General features: G+C 39.1%; 4 protein-coding genes across 9 annotated transcripts; all 4 read right to left on the bottom strand.

Annotated features, from left to right (window-relative positions):
• Positions 1-950: 950 nt before the first annotated feature.
• Positions 951-11,120, bottom strand: LOC107186649. Of its 6 annotated transcripts, none has more exons than XM_015574566.1 (9): positions 11,095-11,120; positions 9,406-9,534; positions 7,953-8,045; positions 5,115-7,475; positions 4,930-5,018; positions 3,005-3,181; positions 2,771-2,893; positions 2,422-2,526; positions 951-2,313 (listed from the first exon to the last, which is right to left on the bottom strand). In XM_015574566.1, exons 3-9 carry the CDS (start codon positions 8,020-8,022, stop codon positions 1,999-2,001), a joined length of 3,240 nt encoding a protein of 1,079 aa, XP_015430052.1. In that variant the 5' UTR covers positions 8,023-8,045; positions 9,406-9,534; positions 11,095-11,120; the 3' UTR covers positions 951-1,998. The 6 variants fall into 6 exon arrangements, with proteins under 6 accessions (XP_015430052.1, XP_015430051.1, XP_015430053.1 ...); XM_015574565.1 differs by having other exon boundaries at positions 10,963-11,113; XM_015574567.1 differs by lacking the exon at positions 9,406-9,534 and having other exon boundaries at positions 10,963-11,113.
• Positions 11,121-11,825: 705 nt separating this feature from the next.
• LOC107186471 (uncharacterized protein KIAA1143 homolog) lies at positions 11,826-12,672 on the bottom strand. Its single transcript, XM_015574334.1, has 3 exons — positions 12,466-12,672; positions 12,074-12,206; positions 11,826-11,992 (listed from the first exon to the last, which is right to left on the bottom strand). The coding sequence occupies exons 1-3, from the start codon at positions 12,574-12,576 to the stop codon at positions 11,826-11,828; spliced, it is 411 nt and encodes a 136-aa protein (XP_015429820.1). The 5' UTR covers positions 12,577-12,672.
• A 2,318-nt stretch (positions 12,673-14,990) lies between these two features.
• On the bottom strand, positions 14,991-18,298 carry LOC107186588. The gene is made up of 5 exons (XM_015574486.1): positions 18,053-18,298; positions 17,312-17,422; positions 16,853-17,083; positions 16,491-16,751; positions 14,991-16,133 (listed from the first exon to the last, which is right to left on the bottom strand). The coding sequence occupies exons 1-5, from the start codon at positions 18,296-18,298 to the stop codon at positions 14,991-14,993; spliced, it is 1,992 nt and encodes a 663-aa protein (XP_015429972.1).
• Positions 18,299-24,310: 6,012 nt separating this feature from the next.
• On the bottom strand, positions 24,311-25,618 carry LOC107186470. Its single transcript, XM_015574332.1, has one exon. The coding sequence runs from the start codon at positions 25,616-25,618 to the stop codon at positions 24,311-24,313; it is 1,308 nt and encodes a 435-aa protein (XP_015429818.1).
• Between the last annotated feature and the right edge of the window lie 417 nt (positions 25,619-26,035).

Genomic DNA, 26,035 nt, shown 5'->3' with positions numbered 1-26,035 from the left:
TTTATATAAATAGTTATTAAACTACGGATTTCATGCATTTATAGCATCTGTGAAATACAATAAAAAACAAAACTTTATTTAGATGCCATGAATTTTCTATTTTTTTCTTAATCCAATAAGATATTTAAGAGAAGGAACAAATTGCTACATTTGCTCTTGTCTTAATGAATTACTTTTGAAAATGTCATTTTGCATAAAAATCCAACTATTATGATTAATATGATTATCGTGATCTTTTGTAAGTATTTTTCAAGACTAATATATTTACAAAAAATGGTATTATTGACAGTTGTTAAAAATTATATGAACATTTTAATTTTTTAAAGTTAATTGATGTGTTAGAAGGGAATTACTTCATGCAGGTTTAACAAATAAGTCACACACTCTAATACAATGTTGGTACACTTTATTTTAATAATCATATAATATTGTACAAATTATTACAGTAAACTATATATTTCTGTAATTACGTTTATGAATGTTTCTCTGTTTTACCAACATGGCTTGCCACGAAAGCTGCTGGCAAGTAGTACAATTAAATAATACAGCCGTACAGTGCAAAAACGCACTATGTTATTTTCTTTTATCGGATGCGGTATTTTTCCCTCTAAAATTATCGTCTACAATAAACGTACAAAACTTATCGAGAACGAATCGAAATTATTAAATTAAACTTGTTACTTTTCTTTTCAACTATCTACATATTGGTATAAGCCTATTATCAATCCAGAGTGCATACAAGAAGATAAGTAACTGTCTCTTCTTATACCACGCTATCGCTATACTAAAGTAATTTTACATATTTATATATATAATATTTTGTTGGATATTATATATATACATACATAAATATGTATATATGTGTCGCGACGTCTGTTAACAAGTTCAATGTTCCATGATAAATTTCATTTCCTTTTTCCTTTTTAACAAAAAAAAATGTATACACATTATGTGTGCCATCCTATTTTATTGATATAATCGTTTATATTATATTCTATGTTAATGTACATTTTTGTTCTTATAAAAGCGCAAAAATAAAACTGAATGTTTTTCTATTACAATTCTTGCCATCGAAGATTTCAACTTATAGAAATAGATACAATTTACAACTCGAAAAGTCTTTGATATCATAACTTATTTCATACACGCAACTTCACGAAATGTTTACAAATTAAGCAGCGAATTATCGAGTTCTAAATTCGTCGCTTAAAGAATAGATACGATGGCGAAATTAGAAAAAGAAAAAGTAAGTGTACACATGATAGAAAAAGATTGCAGTGTGGTACCGTTATAATACCAGAAGTATATACCGCGCGGGACAGTCTAGGGCACTCTGGTTAATTAGTACAATTTGTTATTTCGTATATCGTTCAGAAATTGCTCTCCGCAACATGATGCGTCGACGTATCGATTATATAAGATTAAGGACAGTGTTTTATCGTTCATTGCCCTACGCAATCGTATTAGCATTAATAACAAAATAGAATTAATTCAAATATATTTGTCTTAGAAAATGAATTTATATTATAGTGAATTTGCTATTTAAAGAGTGATTCGCAGTATGACATGTGAGTGTCGCATAAAATGTAAATACACTTAGTATTTATAAGGTTTTTTCTCATAGGCGTGTATAGGTCAGGAGAGTATGCAGCTCTAGGATTAACCAAGGAATTAGACTGAAGGCCACCCTTTAATATTTTTACAGTCTATTTTATGTATGTCCGATAACAACAATAAAAATTCTTAAATAAATATATCGGTATAATCATTGATGGAATATTATTACGCAATCAACTAGTTGTTTTTTTTTCTGTTACTGCCAAGAGTTGTAGGTTTATGTGTTTTTTGTTTTGTAATTGCATCTTAAGCAATAATATGCATACACATGTACACGGCACGTCAGTCACTGTGTATTAACAATGACCGGTATGGAGTACCACAAAATTGTTACGTGAAATTCATTAAGACAAGACACATGTATCACTCTGCTGATCATTGCTATTTTCCTCTGCCTTGAGATGCACCCGACCTGGTTGTAGGTTTTGCTGGTTGTGGAATAATTGTGATCTCGTCATTGATCTTCAATGGTTTCAGAAGGGAATCATTGGATCTGGACGATGGAGATGAAGGTGTGTTCTTCTTATCCATTACTCTCTTAGCTACGACACTATGTGCCGAATAAACATGATTTTCGAACTGCTTATACATTCCAAACGTGGCAGTGCAAACTGTACATTTATAAGATAGATGCGCAGGTTTTAATGTCATTCCGTGATCTCGCGCAACATGATTTAGTAATTTCCATTGATATACCTAAAAAGTTAAGATTCATAGCTCTTAGGTGTGTTATGCTGTTTTTGTCTTTCATCTCCAAAATGCACGATTATAAATGCTACACCAACATGAAACGGATAAACTTACCCTGCCACAGGCGGGACAGCGACCAGCATCCTTTCCTTTGTTTGCTGCTTCCTGCATACTGGACGTAACCAATCCATGAGACCCGAGTAAGTGTCTTTCGAGACCCTGTAGTAATTACACATCACACTGTTATACCTTTTATGTATAAGAAATTGCAAAAGAAAGTGTTATTCAATATTCTAGAAAGATTTCAAGTATTTACACTTCCAATAATTCTAAATTATCCAAGGGGTATAATATGTACGTAAAATTATTATTTTCATCGATATGTAATTGTACTTATTATAAATTAAATTATAGTACTATAGGAGAGAAATTAAGTTATAAGGAATGATGCAGTATTATATACCTGATCTGTGAAAAATCGGAACTGACATTTTTGGCAGTTCAGAGGAGGTCTATTATAAATCATCTTTGGATGTATTTTTACTTTGTGGATCCATTGCATGTGATTACGTAGTTGCTCTAAATCCTGAAAAGAACGTATAACATTACACGACAGATAAAGTCCATACATTACGTATCGCGGTACTTTAACTTAATTTTTTTAGTCTTATACAATCTTTTTAAAAAGACAATTTACCTTAATATAACCATCGCAGATCTCACATATAACAAATGTAGTCTTCCCTCCAGACTTTGAAGAAGTTCCAGATCCAGGAATAGAGGTCTGAGATGTTGTACGTGGTAGTGGGGTTATAGATATACTTGGTTGACTTAGCAGCTTTGCTGTAGGATTTTTGGGACTGGCTGTTGAATTCTGAAAAACATAATACATACTATTTACTTGCAAAGCAGTCATATATAAGATAGTCAATATATTCTTATAAGAAGTATTAAATTGCATTAAGTAATGTTCACCTAAAATTATATAATACAAATAACAAATTTTCTACCTTACACTTTTTATTATCGATTCAAAATATTTTTGTGTTTTGCATAGAGTAATAAGAACAGTGATATAATTTTTTAAAAAGCTATATTTGTATGTAATGTTCATTCATATGAATTTTACTAATTATTAAGGTGTACATATTATTTGTGAATACTGTATTGTGTCTCTGTAATTTAAACATAATAATAATGATTAATTATTAATATTTTCTGACAATAATGGTAACATAGAATGGTTGTTGGAAAGTATATTTACATTTATAAGTTGCCATTCAGTTCCTTGGCGAAATATATAAAAAGCATGTCATTATATCAATAGTGTTTTCATAATGAACTAATATTACAGGGACAAAAATACATTACTGAAACCAATGATCTTATAATTAGTTGCATTGCACGCTAATGATATGTAGCTATAAGTTGAAAATTATTATTAAGCCCTATAAGCAATTATGTGTAGCTGTAATGATAGAAGATTTTAAGAAATTGGTTATATAAAAGCCTTTTGCACCTGCAGAACACATTCATGCGATCACAAAGTTTACAAAATCAATGAAACCTTCCTTGGTAGTTTCCAACATTTATTTACCTGTGACGAGGACAACCTAGAGAGAGAGTCGATTACGTTGGGTACAAGTGCAATGGGTGTGGGTTGACCGGAACTGCCGCCGCTACTGCTACTCACTCCCGAGACAGCCGACATGACAGTCCCAGAGCCACCCACCACCTGCCACCACCCATATATTTCTTTTACTAATTCTTACATTTTTCTATTTACTTGAATTTGTGGACCTGTATTTCTTACGTACATATACTTTAATACTGACTCAAAAGGATAAACCGAATCATATGTAGAATACGTGGGTCATTTGAAAAGTTCTCGACATAAAGTGTAGATGATATCGGTAGTTCTAAAATTTTTAGTTTATCGAAGATTTTCATTTTGTTCATTCTCCTAACATATGATAGGACGTGAATTCGAATGCAAGTTTCTCAAGAGTGTTTAGAACATTGATCTATGAAATTGGAATATTACATTAAAAAATAGAAATATTTGTAAAATGATATGAGTTGTCTTTCTACTTCACTCCGAGAATTTGTCAAATGACCCACATAAAATTACCATACTCTTCTCAAGAAATAAATGAAAAATAGAAATCACAGGTTTGATTAAATGAGTGCAAGATACAAGAAAGTAAAATACAGCCTTTAAAAAACTAGGAAATTCCACTATAATAATGTAACTACTAAACTAAATTAGTTGCTTTGATAAATAAAAGATATGATATCCACAGATGGCCCTACTTATAATCTCATTACATTAAAGAAAATATTACTATCTTTATATATTTTTTATGTATTGTTATGTGTATATAATTTAGAAGGAATACAAATGCACAGGGATAGTGCATTATGCATTTCGCAAGTGCGCTATACATTACAACTGAAATACAACATGTCAGGGGCATGACTTCGCATAATTATCATTGACCTCTTTATATAATACCATTAATTTTAGCAGTAATTTTACTGCTACTAAAAGTAAAAATTTGATCCGTTCTTTTTGTTTTTATTAACTTGTACAAAAAAAATATTCTGTAAAGTAACTTTTACCTGGAATATTTGGTTGCTACCAAATTGGTATGAAGTTGGGACCAATAAACCAGAAGAAGTTGGACGATACATCATTCCTGTAACATTATCTGAAACATAAAAGAATGCATTATAATCATCTGTATAAACCGATATGGCAATTCACTTCAATATTCTATTACCAATTACAAATACTAGAGGATTACCTTGCCGCATTTGCGTTCCACCTGGTCGCAATGTTTTCATATCTGAGTATCTTGGTTGCATAGGTGGCCGTCCTCTTCCACGACCTGTGATTGGAGCAGGAAGTAATTTTGGCAGAAGTGGCTGTGGTCCTTTACTACCCATTGCCATGGCAGCAAGTGCATTGGGATTAGTGGGTCCAACAGGTCGGGCACGATTTAGTCTTGGAATTTTTGCAGGCGGTTCCCAATCTGCAGCCGGCTCTAAGTTCTTTTCTGGTCTGAATTTTTTCGTACAAGCAAGTATATGCCGAGTTAATTTGCCTTTTTGGTTGTCTTCGAATGGACAATTAGGGCATTGATGAAAAGCTGGACCACGTTCCAACCTTCCACGAGTATTATGTTCTGCTTCCATGTGAAACAAAATATCGTGAGGACTACGCACTTCGATCGGACAAAAGTTACATTTGTAAACGTAATTGCGCATATGCGGAGTTTCTAAATGATGCTGCATGACTAAAGTCGATTCTGTTTTAAAACTACAGAATTCACATTTCTTCAATTCTAAGTGGAATGGTTCGTTATTCTCTTTACTAAATTCTAAGTTCTTGATGAGTGAACTTATAGCTAATTGAGTTTCAGCCGATGTACTACCTTTGCCCTGCTTACGCTTTTGAGTCCGTAAAAGATCCGTTTGCACGTATTCTTGAACAAGATTCACTCCAATTTGCATGAAAAATTTGCCCAATGGTAAATCAAAGTATGTCATTACCTTATTTCTATCATCATGCCTGATATCTTGTTTATCACTTATATTACTAAATCCAGATTCAGTTAAGTCTACTGAATTTTCACCTCCTTTATTATCCTCTCCATCCTTTTTGTCCTTAGAGCTTCCTTCATTTTCGCTGTCATCACCCTTATCTTTATTTTTTTGATTCATATCCAATGAGTCTTCATTGCCTTCCTCTTCTTTATTATCTTCAATTTTTTTGCTTTTTTCTTCTTTTTCTTTTTCCTCTAAGCAATGTTCTAATTTTGTGACAAAATCTTTTAATGGTTTGAGAGGTGGCTTCTCATATACATATGGTACTATAAAAGATGGTGCCTCTACGACGAACATATCATCAGTTAAAGTAGGTAATATAGGAGGTACAGCAGGTGTTACTGTAGTCATACTGCTTGTTTTAGGACTTAACTGTGCAGTTTTTGACGTCATTGGGACTGGTGTAATAGTTGTCCTCATATTAGGATACATTGTTTGTGTTGTCATACCCATGGGTACTACTGAGAAAGAACTGGAACTGGAGACAGAATGATGAGGCTTATTGTTACTCACAGGAACACCACCACGCCCAGAAAGAATAGAATTTGTGTCTATGATAACTAAGGTGGGTTCTTTCTTCCCTCCTTTCACTGATTTACTACCAGCTGCGATTTCTACCAAACGCTTGGTATCATTAACTACAATAGTAGTTTTACTGTTCTTGATTGGAGATTTCAGTTTAGAGTTCTCTTTATCTTTACTATCAATACCAGCCAAAGGATCTTCAGGCTTAATTTCTTCTATGTCAGAACCATCATCGTCTACATCTTCTTCTTCTATTTCCTTTTCTATATAACTTGTCCTCTTTATGTTACGAGAACTTCTTCGTGGTGTAATACTACTAAGGTCTAATTGTTTCCTTGGTTTCCTTTGTTTTGTAGGATCTTTGTTGGCCCGCTCAGGGGAACTATTATGACCATTCTTTGCACTATCCGTTATTTCTTCAATATCAGGACTGTCACAACTTCCATTCTCTTCACAAATCTTCAGATCGGACCCATCCATGGTATTATCTGTAATTTCGCTACTGTCATTAAGTTGTTGTAAATCACTACTGCCTGACAAATTCTGGTTATCCTTATGGGAAGAATTCTTCATAGTGAACACATCGTCAGTATCAAATTGTATTTCTGTTATGCTCTCATCGAGACATTCAACATCCGAGTTGTTGCTTTGTTCATCAACTTCCATAGCCTCACAAGATGTGATTTTACACTTGTCTTCAGTATTACACACTTCACTAGAATTGTTCGTCTCACTGACACCCTCAGGTGATTTAGTTGTATTAGAGTCATTCCCTGACTCTAACATTTCACCCCCTCTACTCCTACTCTGTACTATGCTATCCTGCTCACTATCTTCTGATTCTACATCCCCATCTTCAATTTCAACCTCCATTCTGCGTTCATCCTCATCATCTTCTTCTTCTTCATAAGTTTCCTCCCCCTCCTCTTTTGTTGCACTGTTTGTTTCTTTTGACAGATTAGATGTGTTCTCTGCATCAGTGAATCCTTCTTTGTCATTATAATTTCCATTAACTCCATTTGGTATCACAATATCTGTAAAACACAAAAAATGTTTTTAGACAAATAACATTTGTTTGTAAAATATCAAATATAAATCAGTAATCTATTATACACCTTAAACATATCCATCTATCCATATTTAAAAAAAAAAGAGAAATAAATACAAATAAATTATGGAATATTAGTCTCATTATCATAAATCAATAAAATGTGCTAATTAACATTAATAATTATACATTACTAATGCATAAGTCAACAAGAATAAGTAGAGTCACAGAAGTATATGACAATGTAAGAGTAGTCTATATACAACTCGAACAAGACATATCTAGCTACACGACACACAAAATATTCAACTCAACAATTCAGAAGGAAACAGAAATCCAAAGTGTCAAAACCCCAGTATTATCCTCAAGCATCAATTTTAGCAAGCATTGAGTAGATACAAAATAAATATATTGGACAATACAGAAGGGTTGATTAAATAGTTCCAAGCAGAGGACAGCATACCTTTGAGAACCTTATCAGGACTGGCCTGAGATGAGTCCTTAACAGGGGGTTCTTCCAACGTGCCTTCCATGGGGCTACCACTGTACAGTTGATCTAAACAATTAATAAGAACACAAGAGTGAGCGGTTCGTGGGCACGACGCGATTCATTACATCCACGACATGAACGCGAGGGCGGGGGAGAGGGAGGGAATTTTTAGCGGGGCCGAATTTTTCAAAATGGCGCTGTGAATTCCGTACTCCTATTTCCTTGTTCCCATAACCAACAAAGTTAGGTGGTAAGTCGGTTTCCAGTTGGCGTGCTGCTTAGATCTGTGCGGTTCACTCGAGAAACCTTAATTACTCGTGGCCAGAGAAGCGATTAAAAGGACAGGGAGTCACCCATGAATATGTGGATAGAAACGAACGGACAAGGAGAGTCCTGTGAAGTAGCTTGAATGGTTAGCGTCTCTCAGTCAGTCACCTGCACTCGCCAGCCACCGCGTCCGAGCGCCAGCCAGCCAGCCAGCCAGTCAGTCAGCCCTCCGTGTACCTCTCCTCTCAACCTTCGTAGCACCAACCAACCTACCACCTATACCTACAGCTTACCACATCGAACTTTCGTCTTTCATACACACATGCACGCATATCTATACCAACAACACATCGCAACAATCGTACGCGTATCTATACGACGCAACCCATCTCAAACTCACCATCCACTAGCGAGCGCGCGAGCGCACAACCTTCCTAACTCTATACTAAATGCCGGACGGACACACACCAACCACCTACAGAACAACCCTATGACCCACCGAATCCGATCATGACGTACGGAAATCCTCCTCCAATATTGCAAATTACACCTTACCACTAAAAAAATATTTAACACTTTGCAATTACAAGAAGACACACGAAAAGGCAAAACCACCGATCAACATTCTAACACGGGTTAACGTATATGACGAAGAAGGAACTAGATAAACGCGGACCATTCTATTAGATTATCTGTAGAGATCCACCCGTGGCAGCGTTCTTTATCCGAGATATTCGATAAGAATTCTCTCAGTTATCTCGTTTGTTCTCCTATCGAAACGATACAAGTTCATCCGAGGACTAATCTACTATATGAATGTTAGAGAAATGATGATAAATGCCCCTCTACATATCGGTTCGAAGGACACACGATGTTCTTAAAAAAGATGCTGAGAACATACTTTTAACCTACACCAACGTTCATCCCGATGCATCGTTTGAAGTGACGATAATTATGCTCCTCAAAGCATGGAAAAACGTGAAGAAGAGAGTTTGAGAAATCGGTAATCCGGGATAAGAAGAACCCCATTCACTATGCTCGGTTCAGGCCATGTCTCGTGCTACTTAACTCGCTATTCACGTATCCCGGTGGTTCTACCAAGCGATGGAACGCGCACGAACTCCATCCATATCCTGTCACCAGGCACAAATATACGCACCTGATACCGTTTCGCTCTCCTAAACGATTCCCTGATACCACGACATTTTCACAATCCGCGATCTTCAGTGGCAGCGGTCGGAGCTACGATTCGTCCTTATACGCACGATACACGATTTATTCACAAAACCTGTAAATAGTGAACATTCATCGCTGAAAATTAGGCGCCAGAGGGCAGGAGCGACGTTGGAAACGTTAAAAAGTTATGCCCAGGGCCGTCGCAAAGTCGTGGGGCTCTTTTCTTGGCGAGGGTTAAGCGGAGACGAAATGGAGCGAAGGGGTCGCGGTGCAGAGACGTAGCTTTCTCACGATTTCACTGCGTCTATTTCATCGTCGTTACACTTTTAATCGCGACAACGCACGTTACAGGAATACCCACGTTATTCGTTCAGGAAGTAAAATTATTTTGAACTATTACGAGAGCCCCTACTGTTTTTTTTGCTAACATTCATTGGTCGAATGAAATCCCCATCACTCGAAACCATACTCAAACAACGATATTGATTAAGTACTTTTGATGTTGAACGCGTCGGTTCTTTCTTCTTTCTTTTTCTTTCGAAAACAAGAATCGCGTTAAACGACAGTTAATGACACTGTTTAGATACTGTATTCAGTGAGGATCTAGATTCGGTAAAATGAAAAACAGAACAACTGGCGTAATCGAATTTATAAATATTATCGTATATTTGTAACGTTTTATTTATAATCAAGTTAGAAACGATCTCAGGACTCGCGATTCACGGAATGAAATAATTCTTCTTTTTTCGGTAGACGAACTCTACTCTTTACTTTACTGATGACGCGCTTCGGTAGACGAAATTATAATGCACGAAGATAACACGGTTAAAAGAATAAACACTACACTTTGATATGGTTTTAAATCGAAATAAATCACTGACAAACGACTTAATCATTCGAATCATTCATCAGAATAAAGCAACAAAACATAAAATTGAGGTTCACTTCATAATTGTCAATTCATGAAAAATGTCGATATTTTACCGAAACGATAATTTAGTTACACATTTGTTGTTATTTGTTACCGGTTTATATATTACAAACAGATCATAATTTTCTTGTCGACGAAACCTTATTTGCATTTAGGGTTATACAAGTAGTGCAAAGACTGAAGTACATGTATATGTTCGAAACAACTTTCGTTGGAATCTAACTGAAGTCTATCCAAAGAGGAGTCCAAGTACAGGGGAAGAGGAGGGGGAGAAGCGCAGGGCGTTTGAGAGGATGGTCACGGCCCTGATTATATTGTGTTTTCAGTACCAGAACTGTACAAATCATAAAATTCAACAAATCAATCGCAAGACTGTTGCTGTGCCGTATAAATGATTTTTTTTATCTACGATTGAGACAGAATAGAGCGCACGTGTTCGCTGGCTTATCGAAATTTAGAAAGCTCCCGCCATTTCTTTCGTAAGGGCTGGCTTAGCTGTCGAACAGCTGCCGTGGTGGTCGCTGGCCGATCGCGGTTATCCCCCCGAAAGAGGACCAATAATCGAAACACACACGCATCGCAAATGCCGCGCTATTTAAATTCACTGACCGTTCGGAGCACCGAGAAATATTGGGCAGACACACGCGACTCCCTCGGCACTCGATACACACCGTCTTTATACCGAAATTATTCACATATACTTTGTGTTTATTTGGGTTCGACGTCACGGATCCTTCTTACCTCCGTCGTCGAAAACTGCCAAGATGGCGACCGATAATCACGTGACCGCAAATTTTATGACGTACGCGTAATGTTAAAGGGACAAAACGACCAGTAGCGTTTGTTATATATTGTCACGTGACCGGGTACACGTGCACATCCAATGAGAGGCCCTCCTAAGAATAAGGGCAATCTGCAATTGCAACAATGTAAAATAACGGGGTTGTATGACTAGCCCCCGCCCTTTTTCTATAGACACTTCTAGTAGATACCTTTTGAACAACTCTTACTCAAATATCACTATAAGTTCTAAACTGTAAAAAAATTTCGTTTGCATTGCATAACGCTTACTTTTTTTATACTACACGATACAGTAGAATTTTTTGTTTGTATTTTCATTTATCTCGAATTTCCTGTCGTTTTGTATCACCATATTACCAGTGGTTGGTTTCTGACATACATGGCTAAAATTTCATATATTTCAAAATGTCAGTAGGTTTGTTAAAAGATTTTAATACTTATAAAATTCATTCCAATCAATATTTTTATCTTGCTTTGGGAAATTAAATTCATAATTTATGTACATGTATGAATAATATTTACAGTCAGATATGAATATACGAAGTAGCTACATACATAAAGTTCTTATATTAGTTCTATTTTATACACTTTTAACTTATTAATTATTAAACCTATATGCTTTACATGATTCTTTTGTATATTTATCAAGTATTTAACATCTGCATGTAATGCTAAACACAATCATCCTCATCATCATTAAAAGATAGTACAACTTTTTCTTGTTTTTCTTTTCTAATCTTCTTTTTTACTGGTTTATCTGTAGTATCTGACTTTTCATCTTTTTTATTCTTTTTAAATATAATTCTTTTGGATAAATCTGCTGGAGCATTAGCTTCCTCTGTAATTAAGAATTCCTTCACAATCTGTTGCTTAATAATATTATGAAGTACATGATAATTAAAACAAATTTTGTTCATACCTTCTTCTTTTTTTTTTGTAAATGATTCTGCTTCTTCTGCAGTTAAATCACCAGAATTCAATACAACTACAACAGGCTTCTCCTCTGCAAACTCTTCTCTTTCATCATCTGAATCTTGTGGTAATACTTCTCTCTGTTTTAAGAAGTCATGTAAATGGCTGTTATAAACATTAAATCATACTTAATGCCTTGAGTACAGTTAGTTATAGTCAAGAAGAAAGATGAAAGTAAGAATTATTACAACAAATAATCTGAATATGGATAAGTAACTATAGCTATAACTATACACATAAAAATGTTCTTAATGCATAACAAATTATTTTTTTGTACATATAACCGTTAATACTTAAGTAAGTATTATATCAAGTTTAATATAACATGATGAAACATACCTTTGTGTCAACTGTAGGCCCTTCCTTGTATCCAACTCGTTCTTTTAATTCCCGTAAAAATTTTGGTTCGTCTGGCTTAATATAGGAAACATTATGTTTCTTCCTAGACATCTTCTTTGCTTCCTTTTTATAATTTCAAAATCAAAATGTCAAAATATAACCTATATCGAATGAATTACAAACACTGAACTCAATGAACTCAACTGAACTCTGAAACGATAACAGAGTACGGAAAATCGTAGATGAGCCGGGGCCAAGGGAGATAATTATACCGAAGGTACCTCCATCCTTTATTACTCTATCCTGTAGTAAATTTATTTACTATCCTATAGCAAATTTGAATACGCAGTATAGACACGATTGTAACCGACGAGCAAACTCGGCTTCCACTAGGGGGAAGAAAAGGCGTAGAAGAAAACTCTCCTATTACTTGGTAAATTTATTCTAGGTATTGAAATAAATGTTAAGTTGAATATTAATGTGGCATAAATTTCAGTAATTCCAAATACCAAGAGGTAGGAACATAGTAGGAGGCTCTTCTCTACGTCCCTTTTCCCCTAACGGAAACCGAGTTTGCTCGCGAGGATACGTCCAGAAGAGATGTGTAAGAGTGAAATAGGGAATAGTAATACCTCTCACACCATGGACCTGGTCATGGTGAGGTCCATGTCTCACACAGTGTTCTCTGTTTAACAGGCCAGCGTCATTCCAGGATGATTCCAGGTATATTATAAAATTCAATGGTTACAAAATAATGCCGCGCGTGGACATGAACTTATGTATTCGGCAGACTGAATACTGCTGAATGCCAAGATCTGTTCACTAAAACTCATTAGTGCATCTAGCTGATTGGTCAGTTCAAATGCAATTTCTATTTTTCTGTTTTGACAAGTATTTAAATTTAAGATTAAAAAACGTAGATGAAATATCAGCAATTTTTAATTAATAGGGCAAATGTGCATTGACAATTAGACCAACCTTGCTGAGAAACAAGAAAATTAGAATTTAAAAGAAATAAAAGTCTGCTTCATTGGTGACAAGTTATTCATTGATGTTTCTTGCATCGATATTATTTAATAGTAATCATTGCTTGTTGCATTGTTTAATCACAATATAATTTTTTAATAAAGTGAACGTTAAATGGTAACGTTGTGTCATCTCGTGACAAGAATATAGTACTAATTGACTAGAAGTTTGAGCGTTATACCATAGGTGACACCACAGTCTTCGTATTGTACGACAATTTTGGAATTATCTGTTCTCGTCGTTAAACATTATCAAATACTAATGAAATACTTAGAAGACGTTGAGCTGTCATTGTGTTTTTAGCATCGTATGAGTTTGTGGCAACGTAGACAGAAATAGAAAACTCCACGCGGTTTGCAAGCTGTTACTTGGAAAACGCTGCTACAAAAAATGAAATATTAATTACAAATGTTATAACTGATAATTGCTCATGAACAACATCGATTAAAGGAAACGCAACAATCAATATGATTTTTCTTCATTTGAGTAAATGCGAGGAAATTTATAAATAAATTATAAACTCGAAGTAGTCTTTAGATTTTCTTAAAAACGTTTATTTTCGTCTTCTACTTCGCCGCATTCTCGAATTACAGGATGATTATATCATTTTTATTTCGAAATAATATACTTCAATAGTCTATTCAATTTATGATAACGATGATATTACTATTAACATTTACCACAGTTTAAAATTGTTTTCAAACAATCGCACTGTCAATTAATCATAAAAAATTTGAAAAGATTAAAAAGCGCGGCGAGCATCGTTACGTTACATCAACCATCTGGAAAACATTTAAAAAATCATTCGTTGGTTAAGCGATACTACTATGAACAAAACGATCAACCAAACCTGTGTCTTTTTTTTAACACAATAATTGTAAATGATCTGGTCTGTTCTCGAATCATTCGGCGAATAAAACACTAATTTTCCCTAATACGTTTTAACATGGTTTCCATTGTCGTGATATAAAGCCGGTTACAAAAATTTAAATGAGAACAGGTGGGAGGAACGGTTCGCACCGTTACGTTGCCATATGGAGTTTGATATATTAAACATATGGAGTATTTCATTAATGTAGAATTAGGCATTATTCGAATGAAAATTTATTCGAGTAATCTTCGAATAACGAATAATTTTTTATCGAATAAACTGACGAGTAAAATCATCATCTTAAATAGACTCTCGCCTATATGTAGACGGTTTCTTCATAAATAGCCTAACTGCTATGTCCAAGTCTTCCGTTCTTAGGTGTTCGGCGGCAGCGCCGATTAATTAAAAAATTTATTCGTCGCTAGCGGACAACGAATAACGAACGAAAATTTGATTTGAGAAAAATTTGGTTAAAGTGCCATACATTTAATTCGTGATTAACGAGTAAGTGTTTCTTGAAATAAATCGATATCTGGTAATTCCTGAATAAATTATGAGGTTGTATTCGTTATACGAAATAAACTTCTTCCCAATTGTGCGTTAGGGTACTGTTTCCAATGGGAAAAAATTACAATCGCGTTACTTCGGAATTGTTTAGAGCCCTTAACTTCCCATCGGAATGACTAGACCGGCGATGTCTGACTTGCGTGTGCGTGTTGATAATGTAGCCACCATCATCTTGCCGATTATGCTTCTCGATTTGCATAACCGGCACGCATCGTGGAGTCGGTCCGTCCAAGCATTCGCAACTTAGGCTGGCGTCCAATTCACCCTGATAAGGGGGCGGTATTAAGAGGCTTTCGGTAGACTTTGTCGGTTGAAAATGCCTGGTGGAACTTCCCGAATACGTTGTACTAGTGCTTGGCCTTCTCTGTACGGTTCCGGTTGGGGTTTTCGCTCGTCCATGCGTACCTTTGCCGGGTCTTTCGGCGCTGTGCGTCTTTATGGTTGCCGTGTCTAAATACCCATAACCGAATCCGTAGCCTCCGAACGCTTTCGTTGTTAAATTGTCCCATGACTTCGGTTTAGCGTACTGAAGGCACGGTGGTGGTCGTTGATGAACATTCGATGGATCCCAGTATAGGGTATCTGTGCTTAGGCTGGTTGTACACGAGGCGACGCTGTCAACGATGGTAGAGATGTCGCTGCTCGTGATCGAGTGTAAACTATGTCCCGACGTGCGGGAACAATTGTGTGCGCCGTGTTGCTGTTGCTGTTGTTGCTGCGTTTGTTGTGGCTGTTCCCGTTGGACATGATGATGTTGTATCTGCTGTTGCTGCTGATGATGATTCTGCTCGTTTCGCGCCCGTCTCTGTTTCTCCCGACGACGACGACTGGGCACGCAATTTGGATCGCAGCATGGACTGGCCAGATCGTATGCATCCAAACTGCCGCTGTCCGATTGTTCTCTACGACGATTAGTGCTCGAGATACATGCTACGCAAAGACTGTTCTGCGATGGTGCGTGAAGAGGTTGCTCTCCACCTGAGCTGGATTGCTGTTGCTGACAGGATTTGTGCGATTTAGATTTCGCCGGGGTGGTACTCATTCCATTCGCTTGGTGGTAGCTGTGTCGCGACGAGGCCGTTACTCCTGAGTCGTTGGACATCTTTGAGAGGAAATGATGGTGATCGCTACGAGATCGTGGCGGTCCTACAGCCACCAAACAGGCGGCGGTCCGAGGTACTAAACAAGGCCGACCATCGGAAAACTAAGGAAAAGGACAGCACAATAACGATTAGTTTCACTCTGTGGACGTTGATTTAAATGGAACAAAAGATCAAAACTGGTACAGGTGTGAACATTTTTCATCCATAATGACAACCTTCGATAACAATCATTACAGGGGTGATAGTTCCCGCAAATGTGATATGATATTCGATCCGGTGTCTTTGTTTTGTAATAACAACTCCATATAATAGATTGGCAGTAGTAATTTGTGGGAACTGTTTCAACCTCTGTGTATCGGTGTATTAGTCTAATAACCATAAAACATTCACGGTACATGCGTTTTTGCTTTTTGTTCCAAAACATTTAGATCGTGTCCATCTATGAGTTTGGAAATTACCACGTTGTAGAGCAGTAGGTGTTCCGTGGACGTGGCCGGGCGACAGCACTGAATCGTGGAAGAATTGAAGCTCGACGACGGCGATGGTTGATTTGGGTTACTCGTAATCACATTGTTAGGCGTTCTCTTGCGAGCTGGCAGGGAATGGGTTTTCCATCGACCCATTAGAAGAGACCTTTCTCTTTCGCACAGTCTTTCCAATTCGCCGAGCCGGGATTGGAGAGCACGTTGTAACTCGATGTAACGCATATGCAATTCCACCTGGGCAGGAAGGAAGGGAGGAAAAAAAAACATCGTCGTTATTAATCGATTATACAGTTTAGACTCTGGATCATCGTCGGTTTAAACGCCGTTCGTCTCACCTTTCTCACACAGTCCTCGAAAGACACCACCATTCGCATCCTAGTATCACAGTTCTTTATAAAATTGACCAACGTTTTGTGGTCAGCTCGATCCATTTCATGGCCGTTTATCGATAATATAACGTCACCCTCCCGCATACCGGCTTTGAACGCCGGCCCGTCGTATTCGACGTAGTCCACGTAGGTGACCATCTCGATTTCCTGCTCCCTTTTGTAATGTATCCCGTAACTCTACGCAATTTTTCGTTATCGTCATTTCTAATATCGAATTCAAATCCGTTCGAGTTTCAGTAATAATTCGAAAACTATAAAAGCCATTTGAAAACAAGTTTCTTCACGATACCGTTTCATACGGTTATACGTGATTAAATGTGCGATTCTCTATAATTTCTGAAGCTCAAGGGAAAATGTATAGTTCGTGCCTGGGAAAAAGAGCGGACACATGGATATGTACGTTACCTGTAACGTGAAACCGTACGTGCCATTTTTCTTCTCAACGATAATAGTGCGACGACGCCTGTCCTCATCCGTTCGTGTCACCCGATCAGACTTCGACCTCTCCAGAACAGCCTACGAAGGAACAGACGTTAGTGTAGCGAGCTCTGGCAACGATAAGAGGCTACAAAATATCATCCTATGAATTCGCGTGTCACTAGAAATAGAATGAAAAGAAAAACGTGTAATATGTATGTATCGTTAGAAGCGAGAAAATATTGAACCGACGTGTACCGATACAATGAACCCCTGATCAGTGCAACGACATTCCCGAGGAACGTTAATCCAAGTGGATTGAGATGTAACGGCGGTAAAAGGGATAGAACGACAGAAAAGAAAGGAACAACTGGTCGACCAAGATTCCGGTAGAACCGTTTCGTATTGAAATCCTTGCGCTGATCCAGACCTCACTGTATACCCACGTTATAAACATAGCGAGTGCAACGGAGAAAGTGTATGCATAAACTCGGATGTAAAGCCGCGGTTTCTGGAATATTGGGATCCGTGTTAAGCTCAGCAGTTGAGAGAATAAACAGAATCAACAGATAACGGTCCCGATTTATTACGAAGACAACGATTCTCTAGTGGAAGAAATGAACGTACGAATGTGAAACAAGACCACGAGGAACAACAATAATAACAACGAAAAAAAAAAAATAATATATATATATATATATATGCTTAGGTAATAAAGATTCAACACACGTTGTGCAACCCACAGAATTTCCTTGACCACGAAAAACAACTCGAAATGGGCAACAAGAAACTGCTCGAGGAAGGCTGTTTCAGCAAATAAAAATCATTCTTTCGATACACGAGTCGATGTAATAACATTACACATTCCACGACACCACTCCATTCCTCCTCGTCGCTGTTCTCTACGCCGCCACCGCCGCCGCCAGACCGGTGCTGTTGCCCGGCGATCTCCGTATTCTGCGGCGAGTTGTTCATGTCCATTTCCCTCGGTCGAACGGCGAGACGGAGGAGATATCCACGACGGTTCCTCGAGACCGTTCTTTCTTTTTCCGTCGGTATGAAAAACGGGTTAGGTATCTGTACACTGACGTGTAACACACACTCGCGCACGGTTTTTCTTTCTCTCACGTAGTGCCACACACGCACACATACACACACTTTAGGGGAAACATTTCACTTTCTCTTTCTGGCTCTCATCGCGGGGTTATAAATTTTTTTCTCGATGGTGGTGGCGACGCGCGAGGCAGCCAGCCCCACAACCAGCCAGACAGCCAGCTAACCAGCCAGTGCTCCGAGAGGTTAACGTGCGTTTAGACGCCGATTATATATGCTCTTTTATTGTCACATCTCTTCGTTTTCCCCACCGGTGTTAACCGGGTAATGCGCCTGCCCGACAATATCGGCTTACAACCCCGGTACCGCGCGCGCTCGCGTGTGGCAACAGAGGGTGGCGAATGGCGAGAGCACGCGCAGTCCGTCTCGATTCCCTCCTCTCGCGTTTTCACCCCCTTCCGGTCGGCTTTTATCGCCACATCTCCCTTCTGTCCCTCTCGAGTGTTTCCTCCCCTCCCCCCTTGCCATCTCCCACTCGAATCCGAGGACAGGAATAACGCCTGTGGCGTGCAACGTCCTTGCAGACAGTTGCAACGTCACTTTTCCTGGGGGAACGTGTGTCAATGAACGCCCGTTCCCGGAAGGTCAGACCGGCTGAAGTCTCTTGCTGTTTGTTAGGTTAAGTCGGTTAAACGACATCGAGACACCTATGTTAGAAAGCGGATTGTGTCAGTTTTCTGAACATATGGTAAGAACGTGGCTGTGATTTGTAAGTATTTGTGGAAGAATGTTCTCCTTCCAATGAATCGGAGGGCTGTGGTGTCTGAGGGTTAAGAAGACTGATCATAATTTTGTATAAGGAGGTTTTTAGTTCATTTGAAAAAAAAACTGTATGTTGAGATGAACCTTTTTTCGTGTATGAATTAATTACTTCATATCCTAGGAAAAAAAATACTGCGCGACCCGCCGTTACAAATAGGATAATGGTTTTATATTAAATGATTCTAAGATAACAATCTTGTACACCCTATTGCAACCAAGTAAGAAATAGTTATTGTCATCGTATTGGCGAAAACACTATGATTCTCCCGCCGCCACGACTATGTATGTATGTATTTCCATTCCGGTGGTTCGGTGAACGTACTTGGAACGACGAGAATAACAACACGTGACAGCGCCATCTTTGCCGCGCCGTGGTCCAATGTATTTTTACAAATGGTAAAATAGAAAAGCACGGACGTACGATACATGCAGAAAACAATAAACAAAAGCATAAATGGAGAAAAAGTGGTCGTCATTCGTGATAATACTATGGATCTCATGATAAGTTGCTTACGCTGTAATGGGACCGGCGGTTACTTTCTTTTTCTTTTTCTTTTTCCTGTGCCAATCTTTTTGTGAACTTTCTTTCCGGTACGTTTCCCCGCGGCTGCATCTTCAGACCGTCTTTGTGGTTTCAATGGTGGCAGAGGCGGGGGCTTTGGTCTCGGGACGGGAACATTTCTGGTAAATGAAAAATGAACGTTAAGTACAATAACAAGACTAGCCCTTCGCCCAAAATACTATTCGTTGAAAAGAGTGCACTTCAAAGTATAGTAAAGAAGAATATAAAGTATGTTTCAGTTGTTATTGGTTCAGTGAAGTTATCGATTCACAAATTTTATTTCGCAACAACATTCCAATGTTAAATAACTGTGCAAAAAAATCACATTTCGAAAAGAAAATTGCATTCTTTTTCTTAAAAAAAAAAAAACAGAATTCAATAGCTGATAGGAACCCCTAATATTTAACTGGAACATTTTTTGAAATACCATTTTATTCCTTACTCATAAGAGTGAACACATCGACAGAGGGGATCCCATGAAAAAATACAATAAAACTTGTTTTAGATCAAGTAAGCATCACCCCGAAGTACATACATAGTAAGAAATGATAAAATTCTGTCTTACTTGACGGTGATATTTATTTCCTGAAGCGATCTATCCCGTGTGACGTTGATCCAAATGTTCGATTGAGTCCTCGGTCTCACGCACAACCCTTTCGCCGCGCAACATTCAGCGAAATCCCGATCCTCCTGGGCCTGTACTTTCTTCTCCCAGCACTCTTCCCATTTACGCAAACGTTCCTGTTCCTCCGCTTCGTGTATCGCCGTTTGCTGTTCACGCTTCCTTTCCGTCGAACGTCGACGGCGTCGGCGGCTCGACTTCCTCCTGTTCTTGCCCTCTTTCTTGCCGGCCCGTTGCATCCTTTTCACGTTTCCCGCATATTCGACGTCTATTCTTTCCTAAGGCTCGTTAACTACCGCTTCCGGCCGTTCTAATTGCGTGAAAGTCACCACCCCCCACCCCTCCCGCGGTTAATGTTCTCCTCGCATTATTATTCAAATCGAGGCAACGCGCGTATCAGTATCGCCTCCTATTGCGTTGTCGTCGGAACGTTTTCAATCCCGATCTCAACCAATGTGTTGACTTGGTTAGGTTACTTGGAGATCGAATGATTCATTGTAACAGCAAAACCTGTGTGTTTTAAAGTATCATAGAAGTATCGAACAGAGATATAGAACGTCTTCGTGCGATGTGATGCGTTTGTAATACGCTTTTCATGGTCACGGAAAATTTAATTACAGGTCGGATTTTTAGGCCGAATGGGCTGTTGCAACGAGGTGAAAAACAATAGTGCGTGTTCGTTAAGCGACGATTTCAGAGCAATTAAAAAGCTATTAACTTGTTTTACCGTTCGTTATATAGAGTCTATAGACACTTACGTATTTATCTGCGTCGTGAAGTATTTAATCTTCACAGTCCTATGACCGGGTCACCGGTGACCCGATAATTAACACGATCAAGCGACAAAACCCAACAAAGGAGGGTTAATAAATAACGAGAATTATCCAATGAACATATAATTCTTAAGATTCAATGAAAGAGAGTGATCTCAGTTTAATCTGTTCGGATAAGTAACTGTATAAATACACAGTGGTTGCATACAAACAGAAGGTTATAATATTATTAATGAAGGATAAAAATTTTGCTAAAAATATCACTGCTTATCGAACGTCTCGTATTTTTCGGGAAGTTCACACTATCGTTGTTTACGTGAACATCATTAATTTTTACGTACCTCTTGCTGTATGCTTTCCAGACCCTTCGTAATTCATCGGAAAAAAATATCTTCCTTCACTTTCTACATTTCGTTTTTTTATCGCCCGAGAATCGGAAATGTTCCAGTTTCCATTGCGAACGTTTCCATCACTTCTGTCTACAGTTGCAACTGTAATCCTTCACGGGACACCCGCATTTCTTTGTGCTAGCTTCTTTGTTCGACGGATCGGTGTACGATTGAAATCCTTTCGACGGTGGTAAAGGAGCACCGCAACATGGCGCGCACCCATCATTTTGCGGTTTGGGCAAGGAACAAGGGAGGCATTTGCCGTCGGCGACGGATTGTTGTCTGGACAAGCCCGGCTGTCCGCCCAATTTCACGAGTTGTCCGTGTTGCGGTGTACAGCAGGGTGGACAGTTTCCAAAAGAGGCGGCTTGTTGATCATTTCGTTGTGATCTCGGCGGGCAAGTAGAGTTTGGTGCTCTGGACAATGGATGAAACGTTATTGAAACTGTGTCGGTGTATTTTGTGAATATAGATAATCGGAAATTTTTACGCTTCAATGGCGATTTGGGCATTTAAACTTGGAACACCCTGTATAAGTATACCCTTATTTACAGAATTTGAAGTACAGTAGAACCTTCCTACAATTTCATTCACATTTAAAAAAAAAGAGAGAACATATTACATCTTATCTTTTACATTTGTTAATACTCAGCAATTAAAAATATTCAGTACTTTATTTGTAAGATTATATGACAGTATCCTAGAATTTAGGAGTTTTCGAAGACCGTTCGAGTAGCAGATAATTAGGTTAAGAAAAGTCCCGTTGTAATCTCCGATCCCTTAATAAACCTTTCATGGATCATCAGTATCGATTCATTGTTTATGAGTCTCGACTAATTCGAATGATCAATTTCAGAACCCCTAATCCGCAATCCCTTTGACCCTCTCGAGCGAACGGCTTTTGTCTCGAAACAAAGGTGGGCCATAGTTCACGTTGCCGTCTTTGTAAACGGAGCAATAAAAGGATAAACGAACCCAGGAGACGCCTGTCGGGAGGGACAACAGGGTCGTGGACCCCAATCAGGCTGAACGATTTTCGGAGGTGACGGTGGACAGGGCGGTGACGGTGTGGGGCAACATGTCCTTCCAGTGAACTCGCCGCTACCGTCGAGGCATTTCTTCGTGCAGGTACATTTCACCGGGGCAGGTGTATAGCAAGTAGAGGGTATCTTTTTGCACTGGAAAACAGGACTGTCGTCGACTCCCTTGAACAAGTACGGCTTTCTATTGTGAGGTATCTGGAACTGGGTGATGATCTTTCGGCCGAAACCGGAAGCCCTGACGTAGACCGTAACCGTGCCGACGCACTGACCGGTCGCCGTACTAATTTTGAACGTGTCCTTGATCGTCTGACAAGGATTCGGTATCTTGAACACCTGCTGACTTAACACTGCGTTCATCAGCGCCTTCGCCTCGATCTCATAACTACCGATCGCCATCACGTCCGGCAACACACCCGGTGGTAGCTTCTTGTAAACGGTCAGTTTTATGGGGAACGTGGTCAACGGTTTCTGAAGAACGATCGATGGAAGGGCGAACAAACAAGATTTTCCCTTCTTGAAGATCTGAGTGTCGCCGTCGTTGCAACCGCAACCGTCAGTCAGGGCTTCCTGGCAAATATCTATTGCTGGTAGACTGAGAATCTGTGAATCATATATGTTTCTAATATTAGATTAATTGAATTTCGCAGTTTATTCGTGAGAAACAGAGTGACAGTATAGAACTTGCAACCAGAGATCCCTTCTGTTTCGTAGATACAGATGTTGTAATATTTGGAGGTTATGATTTCGCTACGAGATCTATTTCAAACGTTTAATGCAAATGTAAAGTTCTATTCAGCACTAATAGAGATTACTTGAAACGAAACGCAAGTGCAGGCCGGCAATAGTTCCTCTTGCATCGCCCTGATTACAGGTATCTTAATTCTATCGACCAGGAATTCGATCAAGAATAGCTGTTGTTCGTCATCCATTTCAAGTTCGGCTTTAAAAATAGTGAAAACTTCGCTTCATGATTTAAAACATACTCTTTTTTTTTTAATCGAAGAACGTTACGGATATGTATCCTATTGAACTATTAATTTAGATACACTTGTCAAATAGTGATGTGTGTGGCAAAATTTCGAAGATCAGGATTAAACTAGAGGGCACTCGAGGCTGTCATTTGATATTTTTATTTCAAAAAACATGATAATACAGAAGTTTGCGATTTTACACCGTTACAGGAATATAGATGTTACAAACTTTTCGAATATTCATTTAATGATACTCATCGGATGTCAGGTACACGGTCATTCGAAAATAGTGCGTGCAACCCTTTGAGTCAAATAATTTTCAATAATAACCCAATTTCCAAAAGAAACTACAGTTAGACCGAAATAAGACTGTTCAAGGTCAACCATTATCCTCACATCTCATCAACAACTTTACCTTGAACGTTCTTAACGCTACCATTCCTTCTAACTTTATTTTCTATAACACGCAGTAAAATGTAAAAATAACAAACACCACATTTAAATCACTCTATACATGTTTATACAACCAATAAATCCAAATTGTTCGCATTCCGCTTAATGTTTCGCATTAAAGTTCTTCGGAAGCCCTTGTCCTCGCCTATTGCACATATCAGTCTATTTTATTACAACATTAACATTCCTCCGATTTTAAGGTAAAAATAAAAATGATATAATCAAACTGTGAATAGAGCCTGTACACATTTTGGTGCACCGGGTGCCACAGCGAGTTCAAGAGATAGATCAAACGAGCTTCATTCCTTCTTCTTCTTCTTCTTCTTCTTTTTCCCCCTCTTCTTTCCCTCATCCGTTTGCATCTCCCTGGTCTCCATTCGCATCGGCGGCCCCTTTTCGACGCCCTTCGGCGTTCTCATCTCCAACTGTATATCCGACTTCTCGCCGGCACCAACTATACCCTTCTTCCCGATCCTCAGCACGAAAACATCGTGACTGGGATCGCCGCAGTCCTGATCGGCCGCCTCGGATTCGGACGCGACCGTGACCGTCGGTTTCTTGTTCGCCCCTGTGTCCAACACACCAGAAACCTTCAGAACCACCGCCTTTCCGCACGGTTGACCACGGCTCGATTGGATCGGTCCGCCGTTCCTGTACAAGTCGTCGCAGGTTTCTGGTTTCGATTGGGACTTCGACACAGTTGTCGGATATCCGTCCGAACCGCCCACCTGACGTTCGCTCACGTTCGGTTTCAAGGTGGCGCCGCATGGATTCGCGCAAGGTGTGCAAGGATGCTGCTCTTTGACGCAAACTCGACAAGGGGGACCACCGGTCAAGTCCAACGCCGAATCAGCCCCAATATCAGCGTTCTTCGAGTCAACGATCCGACACTTGTAGCCCAAAGATCTCTGATCCACCTCGTTGCTTCTGAAGACGTACGTGTCGATGTCCATATCAGGAGGAGCATCGAACTCTGTTACAATGGTCTCCCCAAAAGCGGATATCCTGACGAACATGCACACTGTGCCGACTTCAATGTCCTCGTACATCAACGGCACCTCACCCTCGAAACATTTGGGCGGCGGTGCCAATCGGTGCCAGCATTGCAGCATCTCTTTTCTAAGGGCGGCGAAGTGCTTGCTCATATCCAACTGGCCGGTCCCTATCAGAACATTCGGTTTCACCCCTTCTGGCATTTTCTTCTCCACCCCGAGTGTCACGATGAAATCAAGGATCCTGTTTAATACCGTGCGTTGATCGATCGCGAACAACACGGAACAACCTGAATAAAAGTACTCCACGTCGTCGGCGATCCCTGCCTGAGGTTGGAATAGAGGATCCACGGGGGTTATCTCGATGGTTTCGTCTTCGACGAAGTGGAGGAAATTGATGGAGATCGATGTTGGAACGAAGAACATTTGATTTAGTTTTGCCAGACGATCGCCGGTCACGTGGTTCACCAAGAATTCTAGGAGAAATAGATATTGCTCCTTCGGTTCCGTCACCGTTACTTCGCGACTACCGAGCTCCGATTCCTTCGATTCTGACGGCTTTTTAACCTTTTCCCCACTCGAGGATTTCTTCTTCGTACGACTTCCGCGCTCCATCGGGTGCGATCTCGTCGATTTACCAGAGACATGGGGCGGACGAGCAGCGACTTTCACTGAGGATTTCGCATGGATAATGATTGTCGACGGAAATTTTGTTTAATTAAACATCTTTGGGGTTAGACGGAAACCATTTCCGTGAAGTTTTCGTCGTGTCCACGGTGAATCGATAACGCGACGTATTTCAGATAGGACGCGCGCCGTAACCTTAGGAAACTGGTTCTCGTTTTTGCACGATAATCACTCGTGACTCGTGACCAACGTTGTAGCCGTGCATTACGATGCGTAAACCCTGGACTGTAAATAATCACGAGAAATATTTGGAATTTTGAAGCGACATAAGCAACGACGATGACGCATCGATTATCGGCGCCTTCGTCATCGATAGATATACAGTAGATATCCTTTATTTGCAAT

Source organism: Dufourea novaeangliae, unplaced genomic scaffold (assembly GCF_001272555.1).
Source record: "Dufourea novaeangliae isolate 0120121106 unplaced genomic scaffold, ASM127255v1 scaffold65, whole genome shotgun sequence".
Classification (NCBI taxonomy): domain Eukaryota; kingdom Metazoa; phylum Arthropoda; class Insecta; order Hymenoptera; family Halictidae; genus Dufourea; species Dufourea novaeangliae.
Note: the sequence above shows the minus strand (reverse complement) of the source record. Positions and strands in the feature narration are given on the sequence as shown.

What these genes read in the sequence shown, in the direction of transcription:
- LOC107186588 (XM_015574486.1), bottom strand. Translation starts at nt 18,298, where the DNA reads ATGAACAACTCGCCGCAGAATACGGAGATCGCCGGGCAACAGCACCGG. An exon ending in CGTACGGTTTCACGTTACAG is followed by an intron (nt 17,084 to 17,311) that starts GTAACGTACATA and finishes AAAATTGCGTAG; the next exon opens with AGTTACGGGATACATTACAA. An exon ending in TCGAGGACTGTGTGAGAAAG is followed by an intron (nt 16,752 to 16,852) that starts GTGAGACGAACG and finishes CTTCCTGCCCAG; the next exon opens with GTGGAATTGCATATGCGTTA.
- LOC107186471 (XM_015574334.1), bottom strand. Translation starts at nt 12,576, where the DNA reads ATGTCTAGGAAGAAACATAATGTTTCCTATATTAAGCCAGACGAACCA. An exon ending in GGCCTACAGTTGACACAAAG is followed by an intron (nt 12,207 to 12,465) that starts GTATGTTTCATC and finishes TTCTTAAAACAG; the next exon opens with AGAGAAGTATTACCACAAGA. An exon ending in TACAAAAAAAAAAGAAGAAG is followed by an intron (nt 11,993 to 12,073) that starts GTATGAACAAAA and finishes TCTTAATTACAG; the next exon opens with AGGAAGCTAATGCTCCAGCA.
- LOC107186649 (XM_015574566.1), bottom strand. Translation starts at nt 8,022, where the DNA reads ATGGAAGGCACGTTGGAAGAACCCCCTGTTAAGGACTCATCTCAGGCC. An exon ending in GTAGCAACCAAATATTCCAG is followed by an intron (nt 3,182 to 4,929) that starts GTAAAAGTTACT and finishes TATGTTTTTCAG; the next exon opens with AATTCAACAGCCAGTCCCAA. An exon ending in GCTGTCCCGCCTGTGGCAGG is followed by an intron (nt 2,314 to 2,421) that starts GTAAGTTTATCC and finishes TTAACTTTTTAG; the next exon opens with GTATATCAATGGAAATTACT.
- LOC107186470 (XM_015574332.1), bottom strand. Translation starts at nt 25,618, where the DNA reads ATGGAGCGCGGAAGTCGTACGAAGAAGAAATCCTCGAGTGGGGAAAAG.